At 40.6% G+C, this 14953-nt stretch overlaps 5 protein-coding genes across 7 annotated transcripts; 3 read left to right on the top strand and 2 right to left on the bottom strand.

Moving 5' to 3' along the window:
* Nucleotides 1-239: 239 nt before the first annotated feature.
* Nucleotides 240-2837, top strand: LOC148181894 (uncharacterized). 2 transcript variants are annotated; one of them, XM_088044697.1, is made up of 5 exons: nt 241-679; nt 1039-1220; nt 1269-1361; nt 1408-1542; nt 1601-2837. In XM_088044697.1, exons 1-5 carry the CDS (start codon nt 530-532, stop codon nt 2667-2669), a joined length of 1629 nt encoding a protein of 542 aa, XP_087900823.1. In that variant the 5' UTR covers nt 241-529; the 3' UTR covers nt 2670-2837. The 2 variants fall into 2 exon arrangements, with proteins under 2 accessions (XP_087900832.1, XP_087900823.1); XM_088044706.1 differs by lacking the exon at nt 1269-1361 and having other exon boundaries at nt 240-679.
* Nucleotides 2838-3197: 360 nt separating this feature from the next.
* Nucleotides 3198-3860, bottom strand: RNASEK (Ribonuclease kappa). Its single transcript, XM_088044718.1, has 3 exons — nt 3680-3860; nt 3505-3633; nt 3198-3457 (listed from the first exon to the last, which is right to left on the bottom strand). The coding sequence occupies exons 1-3, from the start codon at nt 3746-3748 to the stop codon at nt 3356-3358; spliced, it is 300 nt and encodes a 99-aa protein (XP_087900844.1). The 5' UTR covers nt 3749-3860; the 3' UTR covers nt 3198-3355.
* A 6189-nt stretch (nt 3861-10049) lies between these two features.
* On the top strand, nt 10050-12534 carry rush (pleckstrin homology and FYVE domain containing family member rush hour). 2 transcript variants are annotated; one of them, XM_088030132.1, is made up of 6 exons: nt 10050-10382; nt 10598-10864; nt 10912-11307; nt 11365-11450; nt 11886-11916; nt 12048-12534. In XM_088030132.1, the coding sequence occupies exons 1-6, from the start codon at nt 10367-10369 to the stop codon at nt 12050-12052; spliced, it is 801 nt and encodes a 266-aa protein (XP_087886258.1). In that variant the 5' UTR covers nt 10050-10366; the 3' UTR covers nt 12053-12534. The 2 variants fall into 2 exon arrangements, with proteins under 2 accessions (XP_087886258.1, XP_087886249.1); XM_088030123.1 differs by lacking the exon at nt 11886-11916 and having other exon boundaries at nt 10052-10382.
* Nucleotides 12528-13724, bottom strand: LOC148181891 (uncharacterized). Its single transcript, XM_088030111.1, has 2 exons — nt 12788-13724; nt 12528-12738 (listed from the first exon to the last, which is right to left on the bottom strand). Exons 1-2 carry the CDS (start codon nt 13722-13724, stop codon nt 12554-12556), a joined length of 1122 nt encoding a protein of 373 aa, XP_087886237.1. The 3' UTR covers nt 12528-12553.
* Nucleotides 13725-14090: 366 nt separating this feature from the next.
* Nucleotides 14091-14874, top strand: bisc (TM2 domain-containing protein 1 biscotti). Its single transcript, XM_088030143.1, has 3 exons — nt 14091-14353; nt 14399-14480; nt 14527-14874. Exons 1-3 carry the CDS (start codon nt 14170-14172, stop codon nt 14813-14815), a joined length of 555 nt encoding a protein of 184 aa, XP_087886269.1. The 5' UTR covers nt 14091-14169; the 3' UTR covers nt 14816-14874.
* The last annotated feature ends 79 nt before the right edge of the window (nt 14875-14953 follow it).

The raw sequence follows: 14953 nt of genomic DNA, 5'->3' as shown, positions 1-14953 counted from the left end.
AGAGACGGAAAGCCGAGGTTCTACTGTTACCGAAAAAGGGAAAAAATTTTTTTATCTGAACCCGAACGATATTAATCAAAAACCAAAAAACGGGTAAAACCAGCCCAAAGAGGCACTTTAATCTTTGGATAGAGGTTAACTCGTTTTTTATTCCCGTTTTTCCCTTTTTAATCTATGTTTTGATTGGGTCGCTGCCTGTCGCCACCAGATGGCGCAAAATCTGGGGACTTTCGCGTAGTTGGTACCTCCGCTTCAGATGTTTTACGTCAAACTCAATGATCGCAGGTTCGGGTACACAAGTCTCCATTTCCTCTTTTTTTTTCTGTTTTTGTTGAATAAATCTTATGTAAAGGAGAGAAACGGGTGCAAAGTTGCTTTATTTCGTCGAAACGTTCGATTGAGCGATCAGTGCGTGACTCACAATGGAAAATTCACGGAAATCACAAGGTCAAGAATAGTTGACAGAATAACATGACATCTTTCATCTCTTGAGTTCAGTTTTGCGAATCACTTCGTCGTGGTGAGAGCTATGGCAGACAGCAAATTGGCAGTTTCGTGTGAGGAAACGGCGAGCCCACCTCCACACTGTGCCATCTGTTTGGGGACCTGCAAAAACAAGAGTCGTGCCAACTCTTGCATGCACGAATTTTGCTACAGTTGTTTGTTGGAATGGTCCAAAGTAAGTGTTTTTGTAATATTATGAAAATTTTGGGGTTATTTTGACTTGGGAGAGATAAGTCTCAAAATGCGACACGGAAGTGGCGATTGAGGTTCCATTAGGGGTCATCATTGAGCGAGTTGCTGAGAGTTGACAATTTTGGAAAATCTACAACTTCTGTTTATAGTTTGCTTCATCTGTTTAGCTTGGGCGATAAAATCTCCCTTTGTTTTCTTATCTTCTATCCAATTTTCACGACCAAATTATGTCACTCTTACCTGCAGTTGTTGCATTCATGGAATGTCTGATGGCCTTTGATGATCTCTTCAAGTAAACTTTTAACCAGTTTTCCCAGATGTGAACTCTTCTTCTCTTTCCAGATCAAGGCAGAATGCCCTCTCTGCAAGCAAGAATTCAAGTCAATCCTCCACAACATCAAGTCCCTGACCGAATACGACGTCCACATCGTGGAAACCATCCCCGTGGAGAACCGCTACCTCGAGAATGCTTCGTTGATCTACTTGCCCCCAGCGACGCCCCCCATACCCCACTACCAATTCCGGTAAGTCTCCAAATAAACTGAACCATTTTGGGAATTGCCGTTTTCCAGAACGACACTCACCGTCGATTCGAGCGGCGAACATGCCATTCAACAAATGTTGCTGCACCACCCCCTTCTCATGGGTGGTTACAACCCTGAAAGGTACTCTTGAACCAATTTCCAAAATGTTTTTTATCATTTTGCGTAGGTATATGCATCAGAGGAGAAGACACGGCGACACCTCCACCTCATTCCGACGATCCGTTTACGCGGACAACTTGTGGGTTTACGCCCCTCCGGACATCACAGGGCGGTACCGAGACGTTTCGCCCTCCTTTTACAGGTAACGTGATCACGAACCACCCGATCATTGGGCGAAATTTCACTGTAAACGTTTGTAGGAACAACCCGGCAGCTAGGACACGCCTTGTACCGTGGCTTAACCGCGAGCTGAACGCCCTCCTTCATGAGAACACCCAGCATGTGATGAGGCTTGTGGACATCATCCTCGACCACCTTCTGCGCCACCATATCTGTAGTTATATGTTCAGATCGTTGCTTTACGAGTATTTGGGCAACAAAACGGATCATTTTATTCACGAGTTTTACAATTTCATGAGGTCTCCTCTGGATATGGTCGGTTATGACCGCAATGTTATTTACACAGAGCGCCAGCAGTCATCTCCCATTCATTTCATCGACGAGGTTGATGTTTCCGATTATGATAGTGATGTGATTTTGGTCAGCGATGGGAACAACAATCAAGGGCAGGCAAATGACCCGGTGATCATAGATTTGGTGGAAACCGACTCCGACGAGCCTATTATTGTCTCGGAGGAGCGGAATGAGCCCAGGTGCGTCGATGAAGAAGAAAACAGGAAACCGATTCTTCCGTTGAAGTTGAGGATCAAAAATAGACACACGGAGAGAAAGACTAGGACGAGGAAGCGCCACCGCCAGTTGTCGTCAAGTAGTTCGACCAGCGGTGACAGTTCCTCCGACTCTGATTGCGAGTACAAGCGATACCAACAGAAGAGGTTCTTCAAGAAGCTAAAACGAGAAAAGAAAAAGATTAAAAATAGTTATTACATCGAGAAAGTCAACTCAGAGAACGAAGACGACTTACCCCTGTCCAGTTTAGCGCGGAAGAAGAAGGCGAAACACAATAAACACAAATCGCATACAGTCACCAGTGTGAAGAAAGAAAAGAGGTTTAAATATCCGGAGTACGAATCCTCAGAAGACGTGCACTCACACTCTAAAGAAGACACAGACAGTTCCAGTAGTGATAGTTTTTATAGTGAACATAAACCAAACGTTAAAAGTAAAGTTAAGGAGGTGCGCAGTGACGATAAGCACAATGCCGGACCCAGCAGCGGCAGATTGAAGAATACTTTGAAGAAAGAAGCGACGACGAATTTATGGTACTCTCGACCATCGGCGTACGATTCTGACAGTTCAGATAGCTAAAAAAACAAAAGATATTTGTACAGTCTTATTTAAATTTTTTTGCTCTTAATTATTTTATATAATATTTATGAACAAGTCTACATTTTTTGTGCAGTCACTTTTAACAGTTGTGAGGTGTAGTGTTGGAAGTGACTTTTTTTGTTATTTTTAATAAAAATTATTGATAAAGTTGGCGTATTTTCGGAGGTGGGGGGCGGTACCTATTTCAACCCCGCCCATGCTCGAATGAAAGGCGACTTTTTCAGATCAGTTTTATTATTTTTTTCAGCTGTCGTGTCCAAATACAACAAATTGTAAAGAAAGACATTCTTCTACTCGGAGTTGACAACAATGGGGCGTCGTATTACAACGCAATGATTACACATCAAATTTTCGATTGTTGGGATTATCCACATCTGCTAACAATTTTCGTTTTATGATGGCAGCGGTTTAATAATCTAATCCTTGGATTAACGGAATAATTTACAACCCTCAGAGGGGCGTGGTCTAATGAACCAACCAATCCAATAACGTACTTATGACATCATAATCCTTGAATCTGAATTTATTTAGCCATGCACTAAGTTTATGAGGCGTTTAACATAAAATAAGAAATAACAAAGTGGAAATGAGTTAAACTATACGCTAACTTTGAAAATATGTACACTAAAATATAATAGACGAGTAACAATACTGGAAATGACTTCTTAGACGCTCAAAGACGACCTGTTGTTGGCCCAGAACTGGTGTGCGGAAACTGCCAGTGTTACAACATACAGCAAAGCTGCGATCCAGCAGTTAAAAGCGTTCTATAAACAGAAAAATTGTTTTTTTGAAGGACAAGATTTGATTTTACCTGTTGGTACCCCCTGTCGATGTCGGCGTAGAACTGTTGAATATCTGCTACGCTTTCGGGGGCTTTTACGGCAGGGAGATCCTCAGCAAGGGCGACGGAATGTACGTAATAAAAAATCCCCATCAAAGCCTAATTTTATGGATTAGTCAAAATATTGAGATTTTAACGTGCTCACCAATTGGACTATTCCCCAGACACTCAAAATGAGGCCACACAGCGACAATTTGGGGCCACACACAGGCATTTTGAATTTTTTTCCGAAATACGAACGGGTGCCTCAGAAGCAAACTGTCATGTGATTGTCAATGACGTTTGACGTATGTCACGAGAGCGGAGGTACCAACCTTGTTGGGATTGGTCGATGATGGCGACCTCTGTGCTCATGTCACATAAGTTATGCATTTTTAATGGTGGTGGCGCGAAAATTTCTATTCTAAAGATTAAAAAATATCCTGGCGCATTCACCATTTTTCAAAAAATTTAAAAAATTTACATTTTGAACAAGACTACGTTTTTTCGAATCAATTTTTCAGCAGCGGCGGATAAAATGAGTTTTCTATTTCGTGTTTTGAGACGAATTTTTAGTTAAAATATTTTTTTTTTCAAGAAAGCGATAATTTGTGTTTTCTGTTTTGAGGTTGAACCGTAGTTTCGACGTGAGGAAGATAAAACAAAATCCATTAATTTTTGTACAAATTTTATTAACTCAGATACAATATATGTATTCATAATATTATAACTTACATAAATTAATAAATTTTAACAATCTTTATTAGTTCTAAATGTTAAACACTCGTCGTTTTCAACCCATGAAAGTATGGGTGTATTTAGTCAGGACCGGACTCTCCAGAATTAGGTCCTCAATGATTGACTCGAAACAAAAGAGAGCAACACGTGTTTTATCTGTGAGTGTGAAGAAAAGAAATGTACACTCACCAGGGGTCTCCACCCCCTAACTGGTAGACGATGAGCGGCTCGATTTCCTTTGGACTCTGAAATTACACTTCGTGTTACTGGGGACAGCAATTACTAAAAGAAAAACTATTACCTTCGCTGAGCCTCTTGGCTTTTTAAAAACGACTCTGCCTTCTGGGTGCTAGCACTCAACATTTTCAAACCTAAAAGAGAAACGTTTAGAAATTCAAACCTGTCGTCGACAGCACGACCTGGTGGATTTCGACATTTCGGCACAGGAAACTTCCAGAATTCTAAATCTGATACATATTGTATTATATTATATTGGTGTTAGTGCCGTGTTAGTTTTCCAAAATGTTAGTCTCCCAATAGTTAGATATCGTTAAAAACCCAATGTTACTAAAAATTATTTCCTCATCCCGTTTTATTATGTGCGCACTTATTCTAAAACTTATTTCATAACTTACTTTCTAAACTTATTTCTAATTTAATTGGTAACTTAACTAACTATATGAGGTACAGGAGAGCTCTGAAATAAAGACATACAAAAGACACTAATTTGAAGAAAGAAGAATCACTGAAGAAAATGGCACTGGAATTTCCCTGAATTTCTTCTCATCTTCACGGAAATACATCTAAAACAAACGGAAATTAATGAGAAGAATCAGAAGTCAGTTCTAAACAAGCCCTGAAAAAGAAAGTAGTAAAATGAAATAAACTTGCTTGCTGGCCGTGGCGTTGACTCCTCGCATCCTCAAGACCCTCCTGGAAGTCGACCCCTTGTCCTCCACTCCGAAGTCTCCTAGAATCGGTAACATTCAAAACATTAAAAACTTCTAGACAATCCCTGAAAAAGAAAGAAGTAATGAAAGGGGACTTGCTTGCTGGCCAGGCGTTGACTTCTTGCATCTATAAACCCTCCTAAAAGTCGACATCCTGTCTTCCACTCCGAAATCTCCTAGAATCTGTAAAATTCAAAACATTAAAAACTTCTTGACAATCCCTAAAAAGGAAAAAAGTAATGAAATGGAACTTGCTTGCTGGCCGGAACGTTAACTTCTTGCATCCTGAAGACCGTCCTGGAAGTCGACATTCTGGTGACCCTCCTGGAAGTCGGTATCCTGGTGTCCACTTCGAAGTCTCCTAGAATCTATAACATTCAGTACATTAAAAACTTCTAAACAAGCCCTGAAAAAGAAAGAAATAAGTGAAAATGAAACCTGCTCCCTGGCGGTGGTGGCGTTGAATCCTCCCACTTACAAATTCTGAGAATTTTGAGATCTGAAACAGATAATGTTACATATTTGTGTTAGTCCCAAAATGTTAGTTTCCTAAGAGTTTTAGATATAGTTTACTCATCCCGATTTGTTAGTTCTAAACTTGTTCCATAACTTATTCTAAAACTTATTTCCTAACTTACTTCCTAAACTTAATTGCTAACTTAACTAACTATCCTAGATACAGGAGAGCTCTGAAATGAAGACATATAAAAACAGGATCGTTGACTGAAACGAAGTTGGATTTTTCTTGAAAATCTTCTATCCTCTCGGGAATACACATGAAAGAAATAGAAATTAATCAAAAGAATCAAAAAGTCATTCAAAATTTCTAAACAAGTCTCTAAAATCTGTGGAGATCCCATTACGCTCTCTTGCTTCCTCTTCTTTCATCCAATGCAACCTAGAAATATTAAAAATGAAATTAATAAAGACACACACTTGAGGAATCGCTTCTCTGCTTCATGACTAAGAAAAGAGTGCAACATTTGTTCCCATCAACTCATCTGAAGATTTCCGTAGGGAGTTCCAACAGGAATGAGTCCTGAAGATTCTCATGTATTTTTACAGTAGACAGGTCGCTAGCAAACCGTGTCCACAAACCCTCCTCCTTTTATCCGGGCTTGGGACCGGCAGCAGCGTCCTTAGTACCTACTTAATGCACTCCAGGACGCTGCAGGCTGAGTTAAAAATCTGTTTGTGTGTAAGTACTTATTTTGCTTATAATATTAAAAGAAAGAAATGCACACTCACCAAGGATCTCCACCATCAAGCTGTAGACAATGAGAGGTTCGACCTGTCGGCAACTCTTTGGATCTGAAACACCGGACCTTCCAGAATGGATCGACCAAGGAAACTCTCCAGAACTCTGCTATCTGAAATAAAGAACACAAAACAAATCAACAAATTAAAAAAAGAATACAATTGGGTGCCAGCACTCAACATTTTTAAACCTAAAAGAGAAACGGTTAGAAATTCAAACCTGTCGTCGACTCTTCTGCGTTGACAGCACAACCTGGTGGATTGTGACAATGTGAGCACGGAAAACTTTCAAAATTTTAAAATCTGAAATACATTTGTACGCATATTTGTGTTAGTTCCGTGTTAGTATCCCAAAATGTTAGTCTCACAATAGTTAGATATCGTTAAAAACCCAATGTTACCAAAAATTATTTCCTCGTCCCGTTTTATTATGTGCACACTTATTCTAAAATTTATTTCATAACTTACTTGCTAACTTAATTGCTAACTTGTCTTTAACTATATTAGGTACAGGAGAGCTCTGAAATAAAGACATAAAAAAACACAAATTCGAAGAAAGAAGAATCACTGAAGAAAATGGAACTCGAATTTCCCTGAAGTTCTTCTCTGAAATTCATCTGAAACGGACAGAAATTAATGAAAAGAATCAAGAACTCAATTCCAGACAAGCCCTGAAAAGGAAAGTAATAAATTTAAATAAACCTGTTTGCTGGTCGTAGCTTTGACTCCTCGCATCCATAAAGACCTTCCTGGAAGTCGATATCCTGTCCACTCCAAAGTCTCCTAGAATCTGTAATATTCAGAACATTAAAAACTTCCAGACAATCCCTTAAAATTTAAGAAGTAATGAAATAGGACTTGCTTGCTGACCAGGGCGTTTACTTGAATCCATGAAGACCCTCCTGGAAGTTTCCATCCTGTCCTCCACTCCGATGATGACTGCTGCACCCTGTAACATTGAGAACATTTAGTAATGAAATGGGACTTGCTTGCTGGCCGGGGCGTTGAGTCCTCGCATCCTGAAGACCCTCTTGGAAGTCTACTTCCTGTCCTCCACTCCGATGATGACTGCTCCAATCTGTAACATTCAGAACATTAAAAACTTCTAGACAATCCCTGAAAAGGAAATTAGTAATGAAATGGGACTTGCTTGCTGGCCGGGGCGTTGAGTCCTCGCATCCTGAAGACCCTCTTGGAAGTCGACTTCCTGTCCTCCACTACGATGATGACTGCTGCAATCTGTAACATTCAGAACATTAAAAACTTCTAGACAATCCCTGAAAAGGAAATTAGTAATGAAATGGGACTTGCTTGCTGGCCGGGGCGTTGAGTTCTTGCATCCTAAAGACCCTCCTGGACCTGGAAGTCGACCTCCTGTCCTCCACTCCGATGATGAATGGCTGCTGCAATCTGTAACATTCAGAACATTAAAAACTTCTAGACAATCCCTGAAAAGGAAAGTAGTAATGAAATGGGACTTGCTTGCTGGCTGGGGCGTTGAGTCTTGAGTCCTCGCATCCTAAAGGCCCTCCTGGAAGTCGACATTTTGTTCTCCACTCCGATGATGACTGCTGCAATCTGTAACATTCAGAACATTAAAAACTTTTAAACAATCAATCCCTGAAAAGAAAGAAACAAAAATGAAGTGTAACTTGCGTGCGGACGGCATCCATGAAGATGGTCCTCGAAGTCGACCAGGAAAACTCTGCAGAAATCTGAGTCCTAAAACATATTTTACTCCATTTTTGTGTTAGTCCCGTGTTAATACCGCAAAATGTTAGTTTCCAGAGAGTTAAACATTTTGGTTAGATTCAGTGGCGTATCCCCGTTTCGTTATTTGCGCACTTATTCTAAAACTTATTTCATAAATTACTTACAAAACTTACTTGCTAACTTAATTGCTAATCTACTTGCTATCTTAACTAACTATAACTAACTATAACTATAACTATAACTATAACTATAACTATAACTATAACTATAACATCCTCTCCAGATGAATATCTGAAACAAACAAAAATTAATGAAAAGAATCGAGAAATGATTAAAAACTGGTAAACAAGTCTCTAAAACCTCTGGAGATTCCATTACGCTCTCTTGTTTCCTCTCCTTCTATCCAATGTGACCTATAAATATAAAAAAAAAATTAATAAAGACACACACCTGAGGAATCGCTTCTATGCTTCATAACTAAGAAAAGAGTGCAACATCTGTTCCCATTAGCCCATCTGAAGATTTCCGTGAAGAGAGCCAACAGGAATGAGTCCTGAAGCTTCTCATTTCTTTTTTTTTACAGTGGACAGGTCGCTAGCAAACCGTGTCCACAAACCCTCCTCCTTTTATCCGGGCTTGGGACCAGCAGCAGCGTCCTTAGTGCCTGCTTAATGCACCCCAGGACACTGCAGGCGGAGTTAAAAACTATTTGAAAATGAAAGAATGAACTGAAACTAACGCGAAGTGTGTCTAAACCGAGACATCCCTAAATAAACTATCACTAGTACCCACTCTGCAATGATTCAACTTCAAACTCGCTTTATTTCTCACACACGCAATGTTAACACGTCTATCTTCGTCCAGAGCCACTACACAACTGCCCTTCCGACCGACTAATTAAATACGATTACGTGATTACCAAACTCTTTTTCTTCAAAAAACGATTTGTAGCAAACAAAGGCCTGGACGAGAACCGCAAAATGACTGACACCCGAACAACTAATTAAATAGGATTACGTGATTACCTAATTGTTTTTCTTATTGCGCAAAAAAATGTTCGCTAATAAAAGCCACTGCGCTCCCGAAACAATGAAAATTTAAAGGAACCGAATGTCTCCTGTAAATTACTGTATCTATCTATCTATCCACTTGAAAAGTTAACGCGTAAAGCTATAAAAATCAACTTTAAACAAAAGCAAAATTGTTTAAAGTAATAAACGAAAAGTCCGAAGAAACTAATGCATAACGTGCCTAAATTAAAACGTCCCTAAGTCAACTATCCACTAGTACCACCCCACAACTATTCAGTTTTTAAAGCGCGGTTTATCTAACACCCCGACTGACTATCCTAACACGTTCGCAAATGTACACTGCAAATCATTAAATATTTCTAAAACCCGGAAGCCAAGAAACTAAAAACGAAATAAACCCGATATTTCACGTAAATTACTGTATCTATCCACTAGAAAAGCTAACGCATGAAGCTAAGCTCCGCATTGAATTACGCTTAAGCACGTCTTACTTTAAACAAGAGTACGATATTAAAACTCATAAATGAAAAGTCCCGCAAAATGTTTCTGCACTGCATTGTTCCCAAATAAACTCATTTAGCACCTACCTTTCAATTCAAACCCACAAACGGCACTATTTCACTTTACATGCACAAACACATCCGTCCACTTCAAATCGCGGCGCTCAACTGATTAAATGAAGGGATTAAGTCATTATTTATTATTATTTTCGCGCAAAGATTCAAACAAATGTGCGAAACCATACCTAGCGAAGAAAATCTAACTTGTAAAAGGTCTAACGTGAGAGGACGAGTCGAAATTCGACTGTAACTTGTATAAAAGACAACTGTGTTGTTGGTTGCCTATCTCTCAGGTCACTTTTATGCCACTTTTATTTTCATAAATGTCATTACTTCAGGTAGTGGGAAAAATTTATTGTTTAAGGTACCAATCACGCCGCTAAATCCCCCGTCGGAAACCCGTTTTCAAAATTAAAAATTTATCGTCCCCCTCGTGACTGTTTTATTGAGTAATGTATATTTTTTATGATTGTTAAACAGCTTGAGTCATTCGCAGCAGTGGGGATTTTATCGCCCAAGCGTGTGCGTCATTTTTGACAACTGACAGATGTCAGTTCGGGAAAGTGGGTAGTGGTGTTTGTGAAAATCGCAAAAATCACAGGAAATGGTTGATAAATTGGGTGAGTTGGTATCATTTCGTTAGTTTGGGGGAGTTGCGCCCACTTTGGGTGCTCGCGGTGCTCTTCCCGTTGAGGTTAATTTCATACCATTCCAATCTTTCATGGTCTGTTTACGGGACTTTTTCGAGCGCGTTCTCGTTGTCCACTCGTCCACTTCTTCAAAATTATCATTCTCGCCATGGATGCGGCACCTGAGAGTGTTATTCCCGTTTTAGTGAACAGCGAGGCCAACACCAGGCGGATAGCCACGGTAGAGAGCTGTTTTGGGAACTCTGGACAGCCACTGGAAGTGCCAGGACGGGTTCTCGTCGGCGAAGGGGTGCTGGTCAAAATGTGCCGGAAGAAGCCGAAAACACGGCAGTTTTTTCTCTTTAACGACATCCTAGTGTATGGCAACATCATTATCAATAAGAAGAAGTATAACAAACAACATATCATTCCATTAGAAGAAGTCAAACTAGAAAACCTAGAAGATGAAAACCGTGAGTAGCCTTTCCAGAGACTGTCCTCATTTAACTGTCATTTGTAGAGTTGCGGAACGGCTGGCTCATCCGCACCGCCTCCAAATCCTTCGCAGTTTACGCCGCCACCGCAACAGAGAAACAAGAATGGATGGCCCACATAAATAAATGCATTGAAGATTTGTTGAGAAAGAGCGGCAAGAAAGCCGTTGAAGTCCACGCAGCAGTGTGGGTCCCCGACGGAGAAGCCGCCATTTGTATGCACTGCAAAAAGTCACAGTTCACCCTCATCAACAGGAGGCACCACTGTCGGAAATGTGGGGCTGTAGTATGCGGCCCGTGCTCGAATAAAAGATTCTTATTGCCCAACCAGAGCTCCAAACCTCTCAGAGTCTGTCTTCATTGCTATGAAGTTCTCACGTCGGCCAAAAATCACGGAATTCCCAGTGATAGCTTCCTGAAGGGTCAGTTGCCTGTAGCCTAGTCAATTCCTTTTTTTTTTTCAATGTTAATTTTTTCAGATCGGAATAACGCTGATTCATCGGGAGAGGAAGACTCAGACGACGATGACGAAACCGCCCGCGGACAACCGGAGTCCCACGATTTGGTAAGTTAAAAAAATGTTACGATATGATAATGATAATTCTTGGTGTTGGTGTTATCATCGAGTAGGCGATAAAAGAGCTCGTTAAACTTTGATCATTGTTTTTTCTTTGTGAGCCCAGCAGAAAAGAGACGACTTTTAATGGAAAATAAATGGGAGTTTTATCGGTGTATGATTAATAAACTGTGGTCATTGTTAACAATGTTTTGGTTTTGATTTTTCTACGGCGTACATAGAGTGGATTGAAACTCAGTGTACTGTAGGAATTTAAGTAAAAAGTTGTTTATTCTAAGCGGTACATAAAATTGTTTTAACAGCACCTGCGTAATTGGAAAGTTGGGGAAATCTCCAATATTAGGTTTTAAAAAATGGTTTAATGGGCTCTTTTCCGCACTGAAAATGTGTCTTAAACTCCCATAATGACGCCTCGAATGCCAGTTTCAGACGCACTGCCTCGGTTACTCTTGTTGTAAGTCACTTTTCTGGGATTTCCAGTTGAATGAATAACGAGTTGCGCTAATTGCTTTTGCTTGTAACATTTTCGCTCGGCTTTCTTTGCTCTCTCTCGTTAGATCCCAACTGACTGAGTTGAATTTGCAGCCTAAATTCTACGGCGACAGCGAAAAAACCGACGAAGTCCATTGAAACAGAAAAAAGCACTTCCAAAACAGTATCGCCCACGAAATAACAATAGTACAGAGTAAGTAATTATATTTTTAATATAAACTCATACTGTATATTTGGTAGCGATTATTGTGTAGATATCCAGAACTGTTCGATTTTTATAAAGAAAAGCTTGCTCAAATTTCTACCGCCCGATCACTTCTCGATGTTTACACGGTGACCCGTAAATATTTTATCTATAAGTTGTAAACTAATATTTTAATGGGGATTAGGTCCTAAAAAATCAAAAGCATGTACATTTTAGCAACTGTGATAAAGTTGGCCTGTTTCTAAAGGGGAGGGGGGTGAAGTAGTACATGACCGGATCGGAGAATTTCTAGCCCGTCCAGTGATGTACCCTCTTATGTTAATCATCACAGTACACATTGTTGAATTATATGCATTAAACCATTTATATTTCAAACGAGTTTTTATAACCCAAACTAGAACTTGAAATCGGATTTTGTGGGGGGCGCAGGCTGGCGCTCCAACGAGGCCAATGGTGTATTCAATTTCTGGCTCAAAATCAAGTTGATTTTTTCAATGACGTAGTTCTGGGGGAGAGGCACGTCGTGGTCCACCGCCCAACTAATTATTTCTTTGCAAGTGACCCAATCGCCGTAACGAACTGAAAGCACAAATAAATAAACGACAATAAAACAAATAAATCGCTTTACATTGGTATTCTAGAAGGGACCCCAACACTGATGAATACTGCGCCTTCATTTTATATTTTAGGAGAATTTCCAATAACCTGTAGACTACCTCAGTCCTGTGGCACTTTAACGATACGAAAACTACGTAAGGTATTCGATTCACTACCGCTCGACATAAATTGTTGTGTTTTTCTAGTAGATCCAGCGCGATTCTTTGATCAGTGAACCACTCACTTAGAAAACAGTTCTGCCACACGCAAGCTAGTGGGAAAAAGTCCTGAAAGTCCCGCAACATTCGCTCAGAGAAACTTATCATCTTCCCCATCGCCGCTTCACTACCTTTGGTCACTAAATCCGCGATCAAATATTTCAACATGAGTCTTATCCTGCGGCGCAAATACGCGTTCTCCCGGTACACCTCCTCGAACATCTCCAGAGCCTTCAAAATGTCCCCTTTCACCCACACAGCCTCCGCTAGAAAATCGCGAAAATTCGAGTTTTCCAAAGCAACTTCTTTGTAGTGCCATTCAGTCAACTTCTGCAAGCCTTGGATCACCTCTTTCTCCCCTTTCTGAGAACAAACTGAAAGAACGTTAAACAGAGTCGTCACAGGAGGCGGTTTATTCGACTCAATGCACGACTTGCTCAAATTAATGACTGCGTCATTATCCTCATTGTCCAAGTAATTTTGGAAGAGGCAACTCAGTTGATTGGGACTCATCTCCTTGGCGTTGTTATCCCCTGACTTTGGCCCTACTTTCGCCGTTGTGGTTTCCAGCAGAGCCTCGTTTTTTCGTTTCTGGTGGTCCCACTTCTCTATTTTTTTCTGAATCAATTGCGAGGTGAACTCGTCCATCACATCTACGTCGAATTTTGAAGAGAATTGGGGCAAAACCCTCGTCAATGACAGGAGGGTGGTTAAACGAGTCCTGCACACCCGGTGGAGACACCACGCCATGGTTTATCACAAGGGGCGCACAATATAACCTCACTTTTCACTGGCACGATCTGCGGAAAAATTCGAATTATCAGGGTAAGAAACGCACTGTGCATGATGTAGAAGCCGGCACGACGATTATTTAGAGCCTCGGACGACACAAACAAACGTATTTATAGATATTTGCGCATTTTTTATCTTGGTTTGACAGGTGACAGGAACACATAACCTCAACTGTCACTGGTTTTAAGAAAATCGATGTGGGGGTTCGTAGGTGCGTTTATGATCGGTGGGCCCCTTTTTAAGAGTTTCCACTAGTCCAAAGTTTTAATTTTATTCACTCTTTCGTAATTTAATTGCATAACGAAATTTTAATGACCAATGAGAGTAGCTGATTGGGCGAAACTTCACAAGTTTAGTGGAAACGGGAATCTGTCATAACATAACCTAAAATCGCGATGTGAAGATGAAGAAAATTTTCCTCCTAAACGTCGTTTTTACGACATGGGTGTACACGGTGGACCCCAATCCCCCCATAGACTGTAGTACTCTTCGCATGGGCCAATTTATCTGCCCTGATCCCGCTTACGATCTCGTCGACCCCAAAACCCAGCAGATTCGAGGCTGTACGAAAGAAAACAAAGCTAGAGGTTGGTACCCTGCAGCCCCCTTACCCACTAATTTATGTTTTTTAGTTCAATGTATTGCTGCAGAAGGCCTAAATTGTACAGAGACTAACAGTACGAAGTTTTATAAAGAAATGCCGTGTCGTTGGACGTGAGTATAGAAGTGTGACCAAAAGGGGGCTAATTGTTTGTTTCAGCAACGGCTACTCCTTTGAGACGGCGTTGTTGCTCTCGATATTTTTAGGCATGTTCGGAATAGATAGGTTTTATTTAGGCTACCCAGCGATAGGGCTCGCGAAGTTTTGTACGCTGGGATTCATGTTCTTAGGGCAGTTAATTGATATTGTTTTGATAGCCACCCAGGTTGTAGGCCCTGCGGATGGCTCCGCTTATGTGATCCCTTATTACGGACCTGGAGTGAAAGTGGTGCGTAGTGATAATTGGACGTTTCGGCTCCACCAAGATGACTGGAGAATTGGTGATTAGCGTTAAGTCCAAAGTGCGATTTTTTTGTAATTACCGTGAATAAAACCGTGCGAAATTAACTGTTTTTTTTAATAATACGGCCCCCTTGTTCTAGGGACTTTCGTTTTTCCACCGTGTGAAAACCCCTAGAAGGCGCTG

Source organism: Gnatocerus cornutus, chromosome 1 (genome assembly GCF_029298725.1).
Source record: "Gnatocerus cornutus isolate USDA-ARS CGAHR chromosome 1, icGnaCorn1.1, whole genome shotgun sequence".
Taxonomy (NCBI): Eukaryota; Metazoa; Arthropoda; class Insecta; order Coleoptera; family Tenebrionidae; genus Gnatocerus; species Gnatocerus cornutus.
This window is presented reverse-complemented; position numbering and strand designations above follow the sequence as displayed.

Bases quoted from the DNA above. Each gene is read 5' to 3' on its own strand.
- LOC148181894 (XM_088044697.1), top strand. From the start codon at position 530: ATGGCAGACAGCAAATTGGCAGTTTCGTGTGAGGAAACGGCGAGCCCA. The intron at 680-1,038 runs GTAAGTGTTTTT...TTCTCTTTCCAG, and splicing joins GTTTGTTGGAATGGTCCAAA to ATCAAGGCAGAATGCCCTCT. The intron at 1,221-1,268 runs GTAAGTCTCCAA...GCCGTTTTCCAG, and splicing joins ATACCCCACTACCAATTCCG to AACGACACTCACCGTCGATT.
- RNASEK (XM_088044718.1), bottom strand. From the start codon at position 3,748: ATGCCTGTGTGTGGCCCCAAATTGTCGCTGTGTGGCCTCATTTTGAGT. The intron at 3,634-3,679 runs GTGAGCACGTTA...CCATAAAATTAG, and splicing joins TCTGGGGAATAGTCCAATTG to GCTTTGATGGGGATTTTTTA. The intron at 3,458-3,504 runs GTAAAATCAAAT...TTCTGTTTATAG, and splicing joins TCGACAGGGGGTACCAACAG to AACGCTTTTAACTGCTGGAT.
- rush (XM_088030123.1), top strand. The intron at 11,308-11,364 runs GTCAGTTGCCTG...TAATTTTTTCAG, and splicing joins CAGTGATAGCTTCCTGAAGG to ATCGGAATAACGCTGATTCA. The intron at 11,451-12,047 runs GTAAGTTAAAAA...TTGAATTTGCAG, and splicing joins AACCGGAGTCCCACGATTTG to CCTAAATTCTACGGCGACAG.
- LOC148181891 (XM_088030111.1), bottom strand. From the start codon at position 13,724: ATGGCGTGGTGTCTCCACCGGGTGTGCAGGACTCGTTTAACCACCCTC. The intron at 12,739-12,787 runs GTAAAGCGATTT...TTGTGCTTTCAG, and splicing joins GTCCCTTCTAGAATACCAAT to TTCGTTACGGCGATTGGGTC.
- bisc (XM_088030143.1), top strand. From the start codon at position 14,170: ATGAAGAAAATTTTCCTCCTAAACGTCGTTTTTACGACATGGGTGTAC. The intron at 14,354-14,398 runs GTTGGTACCCTG...TATGTTTTTTAG, and splicing joins GAAAGAAAACAAAGCTAGAG to TTCAATGTATTGCTGCAGAA. The intron at 14,481-14,526 runs GTGAGTATAGAA...TGTTTGTTTCAG, and splicing joins GAAATGCCGTGTCGTTGGAC to CAACGGCTACTCCTTTGAGA.